The sequence below is a fragment of the Sciurus vulgaris genome, assembly GCF_902686455.1.
Source record: "Sciurus vulgaris genome assembly, chromosome: 1".
In the NCBI taxonomy this organism is placed as follows: domain Eukaryota; kingdom Metazoa; phylum Chordata; class Mammalia; order Rodentia; family Sciuridae; genus Sciurus; species Sciurus vulgaris.
The window spans coordinates 103,122,313-103,140,244 of record NC_136461.1 but is presented as its reverse complement, the minus strand read 5'-3'; the positions used below and the strand labels follow the sequence as shown (position 1 = coordinate 103,140,244).

General features: G+C 36.5%; 1 protein-coding gene across 2 annotated transcripts in view; it reads left to right on the top strand.

Moving 5' to 3' along the window:
• TRIM33 (tripartite motif containing 33) overlaps nt 1–17,932 on the top strand; it is a 119,281-nt gene that overhangs the window by 44,163 nt on the left and 57,186 nt on the right. For both annotated transcript variants that reach the window (XM_079135206.1, XM_079135207.1), the window contains exons 2-4: nt 2,831–2,949; nt 3,346–3,490; nt 3,641–3,773. In XM_079135206.1, the coding sequence (XP_078991332.1) occupies nt 2,831–2,949; nt 3,346–3,490; nt 3,641–3,773 (397 nt within the window). The remainder of the gene's footprint in view (nt 1–2,830; nt 2,950–3,345; nt 3,491–3,640; nt 3,774–17,932) is intronic.

Below are 17,932 nucleotides of genomic sequence, written 5' to 3'. Positions count from 1 at the left end.
CTTTCCTCTCCTTTAACCCAGGGCTTGTGTATGCTGAGCACACATTCTGCTATTGAGCAACATACCCAGTCCGAATTTGAGTCTGTCTTGCTCTGAGCATATAGAATGTTTTTCTGTATTTTATGTTCTTCAGCAAATATTTTTTTAGAGGTGTTACAAATTTTACATTAACTTTAAAAATATTTTTATACGCAATTATATGTATATATATATACACACACATTTTATGCTTTTATAGTCTCCTATTCTTTGCTTTTAAAATTAGTGAACTTTATGTATACTATTCTTTTTGCATCTGTTTTTATTCTCCTGACTCTGTTTTGTCACAGTAAAAGAATACATATTAAAATTGACAAAGAGAAAAGCTGTCCAAGAGAAAGAAGATGCAAGCTTTCAGATGTTTCTTTCTAGTGTAGTTAAACTGTTAGGTGCTTAATTATCCTAGGAAAAAAATGTGGGACAATACACAGCATATTGCTTAGCAGGCAGTCTCACCTGAGCCTTGGGATTGAGGGTTTTTATTGGCAAATCAGTCTCCATATGGTTGATAGCAGCAACTACGGATGCCAGTCCACCCAGAAGTCAATATGAATGCAGTAGGCCTCAGATATGCTAAAACAGGCATTTTCTCTTAAGTCTTACTATTAGGATACACCTGCTGTCTAAAGGAATATGTGGTTTCTTGTAGCCTCCAACATACTAAAACCACTCTTATTCAGGCAGAATATTCTTTTGGTTCAGAGATTATCTCCTAGGAGCCATTCAAGGGCCAGTGCTCAGACAGACCTTCGGAATGTGCTTTTTTTTTTTTTTTTTTTTTTTTTTTTTTTTTTTTTTTGCTGTGCTGGGGATTGAACCCAGGGCCTTGTGTTTACAAGGCAAGCACTCTACCAACTGAGCTATCTCCCCAGCCCTAGAATGTGCAAAATTTGAGTAACGCAGGCCTGCCAAGCAAATTCTTTCATGCACACTAGTAAATGCATGTTTATTTTTTAAGACTCCAGGTAAGTATCATCTCTTCAGCAAAAAGTTTCCTGTTTCATTCTAAGAGTTCGTTATAGCTGGTGTGGTGGTATACGCTTGTAATCCCATCTACTCAGGAGGCGGAGACAGTAGGATTTCCAAGTTCCAGGCCAGCCTGGGTAATTTAGTGAGCCCTGCCTCAAAATAAAAAGAGCCAGGTATATAGTTCAGTGGTAGAGTGCCCCTGGGTTCAATCTCCAGTGCAGCCTCCCCCCCCCCCCCCCAAAAAAAAAAAAATTGCTCCCGTTATCTTTGCCCCTATAGTAATGTTTATCTCCTTTGTAGTCATTCTATTTCTTGAAAGATGTTTAATTCACGCCACTTCAAATGCAAAAACCTTTATCATCATCTTCCCTTTTCCTCTTGGTTTTAAATATTGTATGTTTTCTTTGAGCAAGAACTTTTTTTTATTTAGTTTTGTATGTGATGCTAAAGGATCGAACCCAGTGCCTCTTGCGTGCTGGGCAGGCACACTCCACCAACTGAGCCATAATCCCAGCCTTGAGTAAGAGCTTTGTATCGTTTTACATATGATATTATACTTGTAAAATATGTTATTAAGTATTCGAGTTTATTTTAACAATATGTGTTGTTTTCTGGGGTATTCTGGTATTCTTACTTTTAGATTGAGATTTTATTTACATCAGAAGGACTATGGTTCTATACTTTGTATTCTACACAACTCTTGGCCATAACCCAGTCTTTCTGTAGTTGTGTACATAATAAACTGTAAACACAATACACTAGTCTTCAGCCCCTCAGCTCTTTCTTAAAGGCAGGATTATGGCATTTCTATCTTCAATTCCATTGATACATTGTAGATAGTTGTATTGACTGTGGTGCTTTGTTTTTAGTTCTTTGTTTTTTTTTTTTTTTTTTTTGGGTGCTTGGGATCGAACCCAGGGCCTTGTGCTTACAAGGCAAGCACTCTACCGATTGAGCTATCTCCCCAGCCCCTTTTTTTTAGTTCTTAACTTTAGTTTCCATGTTACCTCAGCAGTTTTGATAGCACGAATGATCTTTCTTCCTACAGTAGCATAAATTAAAGTATCTCTAAACTAAGTAATAATTTAAGGTGATGGATTGTACTTTAGTTTTCTATAACTGCTGTAACAAAATTACCAAAAACTTGATGTCTTAGAATAACACACATCTTATTCTCCTGTAGTTCTAGAAGCTGAAAGTTTGAAATCAGTTTTAGCTTTGCCTGAAGCCAAAGTTTTGGCAGGATTGATTTCTTCCACAGGTTCTGGGGGGAGAAAATTTGTTTCCTTGTCTATTCCAGCTTCTGGTGGTCACCTTTCTTGGCTTGTCATCATCTCCTTCATCTTCAAAGTATAAGACTTTAATCTGTTTCCATTATCAATTGCCTTCTGCTTGTCTGTAGTCTAATCTGCATGTGCCTCCCTCTTATAGAATCACTTTATTACATTTAGAGCCTTTTGAAATCAGTTCTCATGAATCCAAAAATCAGTTCTCACTGAAGAACCTTAATCTAGTCTCATCTGCAAAATTCCTTTTGCCAGGTAAAATAACATGGATAGATTTCAAATATAAGGAGGCCATTATTCTGCCAGCCACATCTTATAATAAAAAAGCACTGCTTTGGGGGCATATTAACACTTGTTTTCCTATAGGGTATCATTTTCCCCCCCATTGGGATAACTCAGTTCTTTTACATAGTTCTTGATGCTCATTTCTTTGATGTTGTGTGTGATGAATGAATGGTTTCCATATGGGCATCATTCACAATTTCCTTTTACTTCCCTTGAAGAATATTGTTTAATGTTGCCATTTTGTGTTGTAGTTGGTGTAATACGTTGCCCAGTATGCCGCCAAGAATGCAGACAGATAGACCTTGTGGATAACTATTTTGTGAAGGACACATCAGAAGCCCCTAGCAGTTCTGATGAGAAATCAGAACAGGTATGCTTCTCAATTTTTCTTTATAGTAATGTCTTGATATAAAAGTATAAATTATAAGAAAAAATGTTTGGATAGTTAAATAAGGTAGTGCTCATATTTCTCTTTCAAATTGAAAATAAAGGATGACTTTCTTCTACCCTCAAACATAAAACAGAAGTCATTATTTTAAAAGTCAAATTTTGCATAGTTTTTGTGTTCTGAGCCTTATATTTTTATTACTTAAATGTTTGATATCTAAGGAAAGGGATTTTGTTGAAGGTAAATAGGTAACAGAAATTTTATTCTTTGTACAGTGAATTAGCCAGGTATTTGAGAGCAAGTTAGAAAGATTTCCCTGTTTTATTTTGTGGATCTCTATTTGGTAAATTTAATGTAGATCAATATTTACTCTTTCAGGTATGTACCAGTTGTGAAGACAATGCAAGTGCAGTTGGCTTTTGTGTAGAATGTGGAGAGTGGCTATGTAAGACGTGTATTGAAGCACATCAGAGAGTAAAATTCACTAAAGATCACTTGATTAGGAAAAAAGAAGATGTCTCAGGTAAGATGTGTTTTAACCTTCCTCTTTCGATTCTATACCATTTTCTACTTTTTAATAAGTATCGAATACCACCATCAATAAGAATTTAGAAAATTAGTCAAAAATTTTATTATGTTTAGTTAAAAAACTTTTTTTAAAATTTTGCTACAGAGTCTGTTGGAGCATCTGGTCAGCGCCCTGTTTTCTGCCCTGTACACAAACAAGAACAATTGAAACTCTTCTGTGAAACATGTGATAGACTGACATGTAGAGACTGTCAACTATTGGAACACAAAGAACATAGGTACAGAGGTCATACTCAATTATTGAGAAATATAAAAAGTGCTTAAAAATTATTTATTCTTCTGAAAGCAAATATTGACCCCATAATCCCTTAGCATTTTACATCTAAATTTTCTGTTTTATTTCTTGAAATAGTGTATTTTGATGAACTGTTTAATTGTTTTCATGTTCATGTCTAATTGTCTTATGAATATTGTCAAAATGTATCATTATATAGGGTTGGGTTTGCAAGAACAGAATTGTATTATTTGTTCCTGTGGTTCAAATAAGCCATTCCCATCTGTAATATAGTTAGAGCATAGGCTGTTATCTCTAAAGACAATGTTCTCATAGTATGGTTAACTGACATTCTCATAGGCAATAGCTATCTGATATCTAACATCAAAGCATAAATATAGATATCAAGTTAGAGGTATTATTTGCAGGAAACTTAGGGATTTATAAACAGCTAAATAAACATTCTAAGCATAGTTATTCTTTTAATATACAACTTTGTATTTTAACCATATTCCGTCCTGAGAATTAGTAATATTTACTTATCAGAAGTCTCTTTCATCTGAACTGTTTTGAAACTACTGAAATTCTTAAGTACATAAGAAAATTCTTGAGTAAATTTTCCCACCTTCTGTGGCACCGTTTTATTACAAGTAAAAAAGATGATTTAGCCTATCCACCCACAGTCTAGAATTTTCTAATGTTTTTTTCGAAGAACAGTATTTCTGTATGGATGAAAGTTTTACAAGTCTGTTGCCAAGAAGTTATTTTAACCACATTTAAATAGTGTCAGTCTCTCTCTCTCTCTCTCTCTCTCAGTATTTTTTTAGATGTAGGTGGACACAATACCTTTATTTTATGTATTTATTTAGTGCTGAGGATTGAACCCAGTGCCTCTCACACATGCCAGGCAAGTGCTGTACCACTGAGCCACAACCCCAACCCTACTCTCTCTTTTTTTTGGAGACAAGGTCTCACCATGTTGCTTGTCTAGGCTAGCCTTGAACTTGCAATCCTTCTGCCTCAGCCTCTTGAGTAGCTGGGATTGTAGGTGTGTGCAATTTCTTAACTGTATTTTTTTTTTTTTTAAATGACTTGATTCATGTTAATTGGATTCCATACTCCTCTAATTGCTAATAATGATCACATCTTTACTTTGTGCCAGACACACACACCTACCTGCCTACCTAGCCCTTCACTTTGGTTTGGAGATTGAACTAGGGTCACTTTACCCCTGGGCTATACCTCCCAGTGTTTTTTTATTTTATTTTTTTATTTTGAGACAGGGTTTGACTAAGGTGTTTAGGCTGACCTCAAACTTGAGATCCTCCTGCCTCAGCTTCCTGAGTCACTGAGATTATTATGGGTATATGACACCATGCTTGGTTTCTACCAGGCACTTTACTGAATGCTGAATGCTCCTTTAATTCATGAGTTTTAAGTACTGGTGTTTTATGACTGTTTTAAAGGGAGAGAGTGCATCAGCCCACAGAAAGCTTTAGAAGTCTGTACAAGGTCTCATAGTAAGTGATAGAGTCAAGATTTAAGCACTGACATTCAGGCTTCAAATTTCTTCTTAATCTCTATGCTTATTTCTCTCCATATGGTTTATAGAATACAGAATACACTAGACAGAATATCTCAAACTTGACCATAAAAAGGAAATGCTTTTTGTTCTTTTTAAAGGCAACTTTCACTTTTCTAACCGAACACTTGTAGCCTTAATTTGTTGTGTTCAGAAATGTCTTATCTTGGGCTGGGGATATAGCTCAGTTGGTAGAGTGCTTTTCTCTCAAGTACAAGCCCCTGGGTTCGATCCCCAGCACCACAAAAAAAAAAAAAAAAAAAAAAAAAAGTCTTATCTTACTGGAATTTGGCTAATATTTTACTGAAGTGACTAATCTTTTGGATGCTTTTACCTTTAGGACCAAATCTTATCATTGATTATTTTCTAATGGTCTCATTGAGACATTAGATTGCCTTTTTCATAGGTGCAGTAAGATATTTTCCTGAGCACTCAGATTTCTTATGTAGTGTTCTGAATTGATGGTAATAGACAAAAAGAAAAGGAAGATGATATACTTTTCCCCATGAAAAATAGCTTTATTGGGCATGGCTTAAACCCAAGGGGAATGAAAAGAAAGAGAAAGACTGCCCCCACCTCGAAGTCTAACTCTGATCCTTCCGTTTTCTTTACTATATTCTTTTATTACTTACATCTAAGTCCTAATTATCTATTAATGTGTCTGCCTGAATATAGGAAAAAATAACCTTTTCCTCCTCTTACACTTAATGCAAGATTTTAACCATTTGTATGAATTTTTTTGTTTCATACTCATCAGTTTTCTGACACCAGCTGGAATTAGAGTCTACCTGGAATTAAGAATCAGAGCCCACTGGTTAAAGGCCTAGTCCCACAGACTACCTCTACTTCAGATGCCATTTGTAAACTTGTGAACGCTGTACTTCAGTTTGCTAGATAATTTGCTAGAATGGCTCAAAGAATCCAGGAACGTCCTTAACTTATTATTGCTGATTTATTATAAAGAATATTTTAAATAATACAGATGAACCCCCAGATAATGAGATACATAAAGAAGGATGCAGAGCTTCCAATCTCTTTCTGTCCTAGGCATGTTACTGCCTGTGCATTCAGCAACCTGGAAGTTTTCTAAGTCCTGTTCTTTTATTTTTTAGGAAGCTTTACTATGTAAGCATGATTGACAAGGTTATTGACCATTTGTAATCTACTTAACCTCTAGACCCCCTTTCCTTTCTGTAAACTTAGAGAGGAAGACTGGAAGATCTAACCCTCTAATCATCTGGTTGATTTCCTTGGTTATCCTGGAACCCAAGCAGGATAACCTTGGCATATTAAAAGACTCATTAGCATATTAAAAAACTCTTACCAGTTCAGAGATTCCAGGGTTTTTAGAAACTTTGTGCAAGGAGTGAAGACAGCAATCAACATTATACAGTTATGTTCCAAACATAGTCAAGGAGGTACTACAAATTTTTTATATTACGTGTGTGTGTATACACATATGTATATATATGCGTGTGTGTATATATACATATGTTTACACAAACAGATACATCTTGGTCCCATATGATTATCCTAACCACATAAGTTTGTGCAGGTATGCTCTCTGATGTTCACACAGTGAAGAAATTGTCTAATGACACAGTTCTCAGAACTTGTTCCATTGTTAAGGGATGTATGACCATGTTTTATATCATAAAATCACACTTTTCTTATTGTGTGTATTTCCATTGTATTTTTCCTGGATATACTATTGGCAGAACCCATGTCATTGGACTTAAATAACTCAGGTTCTTATTACTACCAATAAAATTATAACTGGTCTTTCTGATTTGAGGTTTGCCATGTCAAATTCATTCTTTCAGTATTGCTGCCAGGATTATTGTGCTGAAGTATAGTGTCACCATAAAGCAGCAACATACCACTGCAGTGTTCCCCTCATAGAGTTCCACATTTTCAGTATAGTATACATTATTTATTTTATTAGCATCTTTCTCCTTTAAAATTTTTTTATATGAGTCTTTTCTATGTTGCCTACGCTGACCTCAAACTTGTGATCCTCCTGCCTTCCAACTAACTGAGATTATAGGGGTACACCACCTCTCCCTGCTACCAGCATCTTTGTCTTCATCATCTGTTCACAAGACCACCTTCTCTACCACCACCACCACTTCTTCTTCTCTTCCTCCTCCTTTTCTTTCCTACTTCTTCTCTTTATTCTCATTGGTGCCTTATAATTATATATAATAAGACCATCTTCACTTCTGACCCTCAGTAAAAACCCACACTTAAGGAGAAATAGCATGAATTTTGAGCTGACTTGTTTTTACCTTCTTTAGGCAAGAGTAGTGGCTTTTAAAGGATACTATCTGTTTACCTTGGAAGTGTTGTCCATAAATGATGTAACTGTTGATTAATAGAGAGCTGTTTATTAATATAGCATCCATGTAATCATAGGATCCAGCAGATCCTTGGTCAGCCTTAGGGGGTGAAAAGAGGATACCTACTTATAAATGTGAATGAGTACCTCTTTGCATTCTCCTGGTTGCATTTTCCTGTGTAAATCATTTCCATTTTATAGGAAACTGTTCTGGACTCTGCCTTCCTTATTAGAGTGTTTCTCTCACATCATCCAAGACATGGGTATTTCAGGCTTGAGGATTATTTTATTTCCTTCAGTCATAAAGTGTCATCCTTCACCCACTCCCTGTACTGGAGTTTAAACCCAGGGACTTGAACATCCTGGGTAAGTGCTCTGCCACTGAGCTCTATCCCCCAGCCTTTTAAATTTTTTAAATTTTTAAATTTTGAGGCAAGGTCTAAGTTTCCCAGGTTAGCCTTGAATTTGTTATCCTGCTTCATCCTCCCAAGTAGCTAGGATTATAGGTGGGTACCACAGAGCCCAGCCCAGTTGTACAGTCTCAATGACTGCCCAACAGCCAGTAATATCCAGAAGTTTTCTGGTCTAAAATTCTTTTGGTTGCCAGTGTGTGGCCCTTATAGGCTTTTGTTATAAACTGCAGTTAGCATTAGTATGTGTTGCTGACACTTCTGAAATCACATTTGAGTCTGGATCATAGTGGCCCAAAAGTATTGAGAGAAGAGACTGCTTTGTGTAATTTGGATGTGACCTGCCTTTATTCAGGTCCCATTCAAATATGGTCTTTTTTATTACCCCTTTTAATTTTGTTTGGTTTTATACTTTTATTTTTTATATTTTTATTATGGAAACTTTCAGACATGCACAGATAGTATGATAGTAAAAAAACCGATTTCCCTGGTACATAGCTTCAACCAACCATTTTTTTCCCCTCTATGCCTCACCTACTTCTCTTGTTCTTCCCTTGCCCTGGAAATAATGAGTATTCCACACACCAGGAATGTAAACCTTTAGCTGTGGCATACAATGTACTAAAAATGTACTACAGGTTGTGTTTTGTTATTTTCTAAAAAATACTGTATATAGATGGTTCTAAAGATGGTTTGACTTAAAATATCACAAAGGTAATATGTGTTCAGTAGAAATTATACAAGGAATTTTGATCTTTTCCCAGGCTAGCAGTATGTGGTATGCTATTCTTTCTTGATGCTGGGCAGTGGCAACAAGCTGTACTTCTGGGTATTTAATCACAGTAGCTAGTGATATTCCACTATTTGGAGTACATGTCCTTTAAAATTCAAAAGTACCATGTAAACACTAGGCTCCTTTAGTTTTAAGGTAGGTGGTGGCAGCAATTTTTCTTCATTTGTGGAATGTCATGATCCAGGTTATTTCTAAAAATTACAACCATTTGAATAGTCTTTAAACCTTTGCTGGATTTATCAACCAACCCCTGTTGGTCATGTTAACCATTGCATTTTAGTTAGTCCTACCTTGTTCGTAGGTTTCCGATATTATCATGATGTTATCAGTATAGTGTGTTATTACATTTGAGACCTGTATCAAGTCGAAATCTCTTTTAATCAAATTATAACAGTAAGTTGGTGAATAGAAGTAATAACCCTGTTGCAATATGATAAGTATAAATTGAAATCCTCCCATGTAAGCATGTAAGGGCAGATTGTGTTGGCTCTTTTTTTGAGATGAAGACAAGAAATTTTTTTTTTTTTAATAAGTCAGCCATTTAAGTACCACTCTCCCTTAGGCTGTTATTTATTTTTGTACTAAGACCATTTTGTACTAGGAACTATTGATGCAGTGGTGGTACTACTTTATTCTAGCCTTAATAGTCAACCATTGGTCTCAGTGACCATGTTTTTCCACAGACTGTGCAGTACATATGCATAGAGAATTCATTGGCACCAGCTTCTAATTTTTTATTAAAATGAAAATTTCTTTTTGTCTAACATGTATCCTGTTCTGTCTCATATTAACAACCTCTATGTACTTGAGCAGTTCTAGTGGTTCCCATTTAAGTGTGTCTAATTAAGACTGGCTTTTAGAGCTCCATGTATTTTACAGTACTAACTGGGTGAAGTGTTTTTATCAGTTGACATCATATCTGTTCGGTGACACATTCACAGAAAGTTGGTTAAAATATTCTAATTTTTATTTTATTTTTTCTGGTATTAGAAATTAAACCCAGGGACTCTGTCACAGAGTTACACCCCCAGTCTCCTTTTAAATTTTATTTCGAGATGGAGTCTTGCTGAGTCGACCAGGCTGGTCTTGAGCTTACAATTTTCCCCTCAGCCATCCAGGTAGCTGGGGAAATATTCTAATTTTAATATGAACTTCCACCTTAATCCCAGCAACTATTATTACCTCCAACCATTGTCACTTCCTCAATACCTTGTGTTCAAGGATCAGCTGTATCGCCTTGGTTCCCTCAATGGGGGTTGCATTAGAAAACCTTGCCTCTTCTAGGCATTTTGAGGTTGGGCCCTTCAACTTTTTTTTTTTTTTTTAAGTTTCGTAAACTTTTAAAATGTCCTCAAGCTGGGATAAAATACAGCAATGCTAACATAGGGCTCTTTAATACTAGGGACTACCTGGGTTTCCTGCTTGGTCACCTGCTCTTTCAGTAATTCTGCATTAAGACTTTCCTTTCAACCCCATTAATGTCTCCTTTATTCATCCTATTTTTTACAGAACCATCTAATGATTTCCAAGTCTGAGATAAATCCATTGACCTATCCCCTTTGTCTTTCCCTGCTTTCTCATGAGTCACTGACTTTCATAGCATCTCTAAGATCCATAAAGAGAAGCTGAGACACTAAATCTTAAGACTTCTTAGATTGTTGCTAGATTTTGCAGCAACCTTGATGCATACTCACTAGACTACTGTTCATTATTTTCCTTTTTTTTTTTTTTTTTTGGTATCTGGAATTGAACGCAGTGGCACTTAACCACTGAGCCACATTCTCAGTCCTTTTTTAGTTTTTATTTTGAGACAGGATCTCACCAAGTTGCTTACGATTTCTCTCAGTTGCTGTCTTTAAACTTGTACTCCTTCTGCCTCTGCCTCCCCAAGTTGCTGGGATGACAGGTGGGCACCAATGCACCTAGCTTCTAGTTGCCTATTCCTTTTTTGGTGGGTAGGTGGGTACCGGGGATTGTACTCAGGGGCACTCAACAACTGAGCCACATCTCCAGCCCTATTTTGTATTTTGTTAAGAGATAGAATCTCACTGAATTGCTTAGTGCCTGGCTTGTGCTGAGACTGGCTTTGAACTTGAGATTCTCCTGCTTCAGTCTCCTGAGTTGCTGGGATTACAGGCGTGCGCCACCATTCCCGGCCTTGTTGTCTATTGTTAACAACATTAGTACCAGTCCAGCATGGGGAGTTCCATTTGGCATTTATAGGAGGATATTTGCCCTTCTCAGGGCAGAAACAGTGGCTTTTAGTTCACCATACTTGTAAGAAATAACCTGTCTGGATCATGTATAGCAATTAATGGTTGTTCAGTAGTGAGCTGTGGAACTTACAGGAACTCAGACATGCTCTTCCACTCCACAGCATTCAAAACCAAAGATACTGCCTCTATGTTAAACATTCTCATAATCCAGTTTGATACAGATTTATCTTTAGGAAGCTGATAATATTTTTTATTTATTTATTTATTTATTTTTTATTATAAACAAATGGGATACATGTTTCTGTTTGTACATGGAGTAACAGCATACCATTTGCATATTCATACATTTACAGAGTAATGCTGTTTGATTCATTCCATTATTTTTTTCCTTCCCCCCACCCCTGCCACCTCTCTTTTCCCTCTATATAATCCCTCCTTCCTCCATTCTTGCCCCCCTCCCACCTCCCCATTATGTGTCATCATCCGCTTATCAGTGAGATCATTCGTCTTTTGGATTTTTCAGATTGGCTTATCTTACTTAGTATGATATTCTCCAATTTCATCCATTTGCCTGCAAATGCCATAATTTTATTATTCTTTATGGCTGAGTAATATTCCATTGTGTGTGTGTGTGTGTGTGTGTGTGTGTGTGTGTGTGTGTATATATCTCAGTTTCTTTATCCATTCATCAATTGAAGGGCATCTAGGTTGGTTCCATAGTCTGGCTATTGTGAATTGAGCAGCTGTGAACATTGATGTGGCTGTATCTCTGTAGTATGCTGATTTTAAGTCCTTTGGGTATAGGCCGAGGAGTGGGATAGCTGGGTCAAATGGTAGGTCCATTCCAAGTTTTCTAAGGAATCTACACACTGCTTTCCAGAGTGGCTGCACTAATTTGCAGTCCCACCAGCAATGCATGAGTGTACCTTTTTCCCCACATCCTCTCCAACACCTATTGTTGCTTGTATTCTTGATAATCACCATTCTAATTGGGTGAGATGGAATCTTAGTGTAGTTTTGATTTGCATTTCTCTTACTGCTAAAGATGGTGAACATTTTTTCATATGTTTGTTGATTGCTTGTAGATCTTCTTTTGTGAAGTGTCTGTTCATTTCCTTAGCCCATTTGTTGATTGGGTTATTTGTATTCTTGGTGTAGAGTTTTTTGAGTTCTTTATATATTCTGGAAATTAGTGCTCTATCTGTAGTATGAGTGGCAGAGATATTCTCCCACTCTGTAGACTCTCTCTTCGCATTGCTGATAGTTTCCTTTGCTGAGAGAAAGCTATTTAGTTTGAATCTATCCCAATTATTGATTCTTACTTTTATTTCTTGTGCTATGGGAGTCCTGTTAAGGAAGTCTGATCCTAATCCAACAAGGTGAAGGTTTGGACCTACTTTTTCTTCTGTAAGATACAGGGTCTCTGGTCTGATTTCAAGGTCCTTGATCCATTGTGAGTTGAGTTTTGTGCAGGGTGAGAGATATGGGTTTAGTTTCATTCTGTTGCATATGGATTTCCAGTTTTCCCAGCACCATTTGTTGAAGAAGCTATCTTTTCTCCATTGCATATTTTTGGCACCTTTGTCTAGTATGAGAAAATTGTATTTATTTGGGTTTGTGTCCATGTCCTCTATTCTGTACCATTGATCTACCTGTCTATTTTGGTGCCAATATCATGCCGTTTTTGTTACTATTGCTTTGTAGTAGAGTTGAAGTTCTGGTATTGCGATACCCCTGTTTCATTCTTCCTGCTAAGGATTGCTTTAGCTATTCTGGGTTTCTTATTCTTCCAGATGAATTTCATGACTGTTTGCTCTATTTCTGTAAGGTTCATCATTGGAATTTTAATTGGAATTGCATTGAATCTGTATAGCACTTTTGGTAGTATGGCCATTTTGACAATATTAATTCTGCCTATCCAAGAACATGGGTGATCTTTCCATCTTCTAAGGTCTTCCTTAATTTCTTTCTTCAGTGTTTTGTAGTTTTCATCGTAGAGATATTTTATCTCTTTGGTTAGAAGGATGCCCAAGTATTTTATTTTTTTTGAGGCTATTGCAAATGGAGTTGTTTTCCTCATTTCCCTTTCAGCTGTTTCGTCGCTTGCATATAAAAATGCTTTAGATTTATGCGTGTTGATTTTATAGCCTGCTATTTTGCTGAATTCATTGATGAGGTCTAGAAGCTTTCTGGAGGAGGTTTTTGGATCCTCTAAATATAGAATCATGTCATCTGCAAATAGTGACAGCTTAAGTTCCTCTTTTCCTATTTGTATCCCTTTAATTTCTTTAGTCTGCCTAATTGCTCTGGCAGAGTTTCGAGGACAATGTTGAATAGAAGTGGTGAAAGAGGACATCCCTGTCTTGTTCCCGTTTTTAAAGGGAACGGTTTCAGTTTTTCTCCATTAAGAATGAGGTTGGCCATGGGCTTAGCATAAATAGCCTTTGCAATGTTTAGGTATGTTTCTACTATCCCGATTTTTTCTAGTGTTTTGAGCATGAAAGGGTGTTGTATTTTGTCGAATGCTTTTTCTGCGTCAATTGAAATAACCATTTAATTCTTATCCTTAAGTCTATTGACATGATGGATTACGTTTATTGATTTACGAATGTTGAACCATCCTTGCATTCCAGGGATGAACCCCACTTGATCGTGGTGCACGATTTTCTTAATATGCTTTTGGATACGGTTTGCCAATATTTTGTTAAGGATCTTTGCATCTATATTCATCAAGGATATTGGTCTAAAATTTTCTTTCCTTGATGTGTCTTTTCCTGGTTTGGGTATGAGGGTGATATTAGCTTCATAGAATGAGTTTGGTAGGGTACCCTCATTTTCTATTCCTGGAATACTTTGAGAAGTATTGGAATGAGTTCTTCTTTGAAGGTCTTGTAGAACTTGGCTGAGAATCCGTCTGATCCTGGGCTTTTCTTGGATGGTAGATTTTTAATGGCTTCTTTTATTTCATTGCTTGATATTGATCTGTTAAAATCGTGTATGTCCTCCTGGTTCAGTTTGGGAGGAGCATATGTCTCTAGAAATTTGTCAATGTCTTCGGTACTTTCTATTTTGTTGGAATACAGATTTTCAAAGTAGTTTCTCTTGATGTTCTGTATCTCAGTGGTGTCTGTCGTGATATTTCCTTTTGCATTATGTATTTTAGTAATTTGAGTCTTCTCTCTCCTCTTTGTTAGTGTGGCTAAGGGTTTGTCTATTTTGTTTACTTTCTCAAAGAACCAACTTTTTGTTTTGTCAGTTTTTTGAATAGTTTCTTTTGTTTCAATTTCATTGATTTCAGCTCTGATTTTAATTATTTCCTGTCTTCTACTTTTGCTGTTATTCTGTTCTTCTTTTTCTAGGGCTTTGAGCTGTAATGTTAGGTCATTTAGTTGTTGACTTTTCATTCTTTTCTGGAATGTGCTCCATGCAATGAATTTTCCTCTTAGTACCGCTCTCATAGTGTCCCAGAGATTTTGATATGTTGTATCATCATTCTCATTGACCTCTAAGAATTTTTTAATCTCCTCCCTGATGTTTTTTGTTACCCATGCTTCATTCAATAGCATATTATTTAGTCTCCAAGTGTTGGAGTAATTTCCTTTTTTTATTTTGTTATTGATTTCTACTCTCAGTCCATTATGATCTGATAGGACACAAGGCAGTATCTCTATTTTTTTGCATTTCCTAAGGGCTGCTTTGTGGCATAACATATGGTCTATTTTTGAGAAGGTTCCATGTGCTGCTGAAAAGAAAGTGTATCCGCTCGTTGATGGATGGAATATTCTATATATGTCTATTAAGTCTAGGTTATTGATTGTGTTATTGAGTTCTATGGTTTCTTTGGTTGGATTTTGTTTGGAGGATCTATCTAGTGGTGACAGTGGTGCGTTAAAGTTGCCCAGAATTATTGTGTTGTGGTCTATGTGATTCTTTTGAAATTGAGAAGGATTTGTTTTTGTACAGGGATGCACCATTGTTTGGGGTATAAATATTTACTGTCGTTATGTCTTCCTGATTTATGGTTCCCTTAACCTATGTGAAATGTCCTTCTTTATCCCTTCTGACTAACTTTGGCTTGAAGTCCACTTTATCTGATATAAGGATGGAAATCCCTGCTTTTTTACTGAGTCCATGTGTGTGGTAGGTTTTTTCCCATTTTTTCACCTTTAGTCTGTGGATGTCTTTTTCTATGAGATGAGTCTCTTGCAGGCAGCTTATTGTTGGGTCTTTCTTTTTAATCCATTCTGCCAGTCTATGTCTTTTGATTGATGAGTTTAGGCCATTAACGTTCAGGGTTATCATTGAGAAATAATTCGTATTCCCAGTCATTTGGCTTATTTTTGGTTTTTAAGTTGGCTTGGTTTCTCCTTTGAGTGGTTTTTCTCTAAGGTAGTTCCTCCCTTTGCTGACCTCCATTGTTGTTTTTCATTTCCTCCTCATGGAATATTTTGTTGAGAACATTCTGTAGTGCAGGCTTTCCATTTGTAAATTCTTTTAACTTTTGTTTACCATGGAAGGATTTTATTTCATCTTCAAATCTGAAGTTAGTTTTGCTGGGTATAGGATTCTTGGTTGTCAACCATGTTCTTTCAGAGCTTGAAATATGTTGTTCCAGGCCCTTCTAGCTTTTAGAGTCTGGGTTGAGAAGTCGGCTGCTATCCGTATTGGTCTCCCCCTATATGTAATCTGATGCTTTTCTCTCGCGGCCTTCAAAATCCTATCTTTATTTTGAATGTTAGGCATTTTCATTATAATGTGCCTTGTGGATCTGTTGTGATTTTGTGCATTTGGTGTTCTGTAAGCCTCTTGTATTTGATTTTCCATTTCATTCTTCAGGTTTGGGAAGTTTTCTGATATTATTTCATTGAATAGATTGTTCATTCCTTTGGTTTGTATCTCTGTGCCTTCCTCAATCCCAATAATTCTTAAATTTGGTCTTTTCATGATGTCCCATAGTTCTTGGAGATTCTGTTCACGATTTCTTACCATCTTCTCTGTTTGGGCGACTTTATTTTCAAGATTAACTATTTTGTCTTCATTGTCTGAGGTTCTGTCTTCCAAGTGGTCTAGTCTGTTGTTGATGCTTTCCATTGAGTTTTTTATTTGGTTTACTGTTTCCTTCATTTCAAGGACTTCCTTGTTGTTGTTTTTTTTTTTTTTTGTTTGTTTGTTTTTGAGAATCTCTATCTCTTTGTTGAAATGATCTTTTGCTTCCTGCAGGTGCTCTTTCAGCTTATTGGTATTATCATTCATTGCCTGCATTTGCTCTCTTATCTCATCCTTTGCTTTGCAAATCATCTCAATCATGTATAATCTGAAGTCGTTTTCTGACATTTCTTCTAACATACTGTCATTGGATTCTATTACTATAGAATCTAGATTTGTTTGGATCATTTTCTTCCCTTGCTTTTTCATGTTGTTCATGGATCTTCCCCTCTAGCAGTGCAGATCTGGGGTATTGTAGATTTCCCCCTATAGGCTTATAGTGGCCCTATAGGTTTCCAAAACCCTTTCTTTAAGGGGAGATCAATATTAGCAGTGCCCAAATCAGACACTATGCAATCCTAGACCAAATAGCCCCTATGGGGACAATAACAAAATTGTCATAGTAAACAGAATAAGTTCAAATATTATCTTTGGGAAAACAAACAGGTTTGCAATAAGGTCTGCAGAAGCTGATAGTATTGATCTATAAAATGAGATAGTGTCTCTTAGTAGAATCCCTGGTTTAATAGTTTCTTGGTTTTGTCTTTTTCTTGGCTGTACAACCTTGTGACCAGGGGTCATATAGGTTCTGTATAATATCCCAGCGTAAATTTTCCTTTAGGAGTGACCCTAAGACTGGTTGTATTAGCTGAGACTGGCTAAAATATTTATTTGTTGAGTCAATTTCTCAGGAATAGTGTTTTAAATTCTATTGCTAAATTTTACTTCTAGTAACTGCAGCTGCAGTTCCAGGAGCGTATAGGAATCAAAAGTTCATTAATCCCTGTCCTTTATCCTACTTCTCCCAAACTATATGTTTCAGTGAGTCAGAGTCTCTCTGAAAGTTGAGTTGAAAACCTCAGCAACTCAGTGAGACTCTATCTAAAAATAAAAAGGGCTGGGGATATTGCTTAGTGGTTAAGTACACTTGGGTTCAATCCCTGGTATCAAAGAAAATAAAAAGAAAGAAAGAAGGAAGGAAGCATGGGGCAGAGTCTAGTATAGAGTTACAAATGTGGAGCTTCCAGTTTTCTTTTCCTGTTGGAGTCATAGTTATTGTTGTGCCTGGCAATGACGTGTAACAATATGCAAGAATATTGCCAGCCAAGGAAGCTCATCTGAGCCTTGGTGTCTAGAATTTTTGTTAGGGCTCATCCTGTAGACATGATTCATTGTCCACATGGCAAACCTCAGTTTGCAGGACAGCCCATCGGGAGCCCATTTATAGTTGATCTGATAGTATAAATTATGTCATTGGCATATACTTATCTGGTTTGGCTCAAGATCCCTAGGCAACAAAGGTACTTTCATTTGACAGGATGTTTCAGCTTAGCTTGTACCTTCCAGGAATTGAAGGCAAAAGGTAGGGCAAGGTTAAATCTTTCACAAAATAGTTTGCTATCTTCATCTTGTACTCTAGTAAAACATTGCTGTTCTGAACTTGTCTGCCTTTTCACATGTAATTTCTTAGACTTATGGATCCACCCTTCTTATCTGTTAATAGAGCTGATACAACCATAAAACTAGTTAACTTCTCTGTGTTATCTTCACTAACACGTTCTTCTTCATTTTTTCTTCTCCCTTTCCCCTCCTCTATCTGGACTTCATGCTTTGTAGGG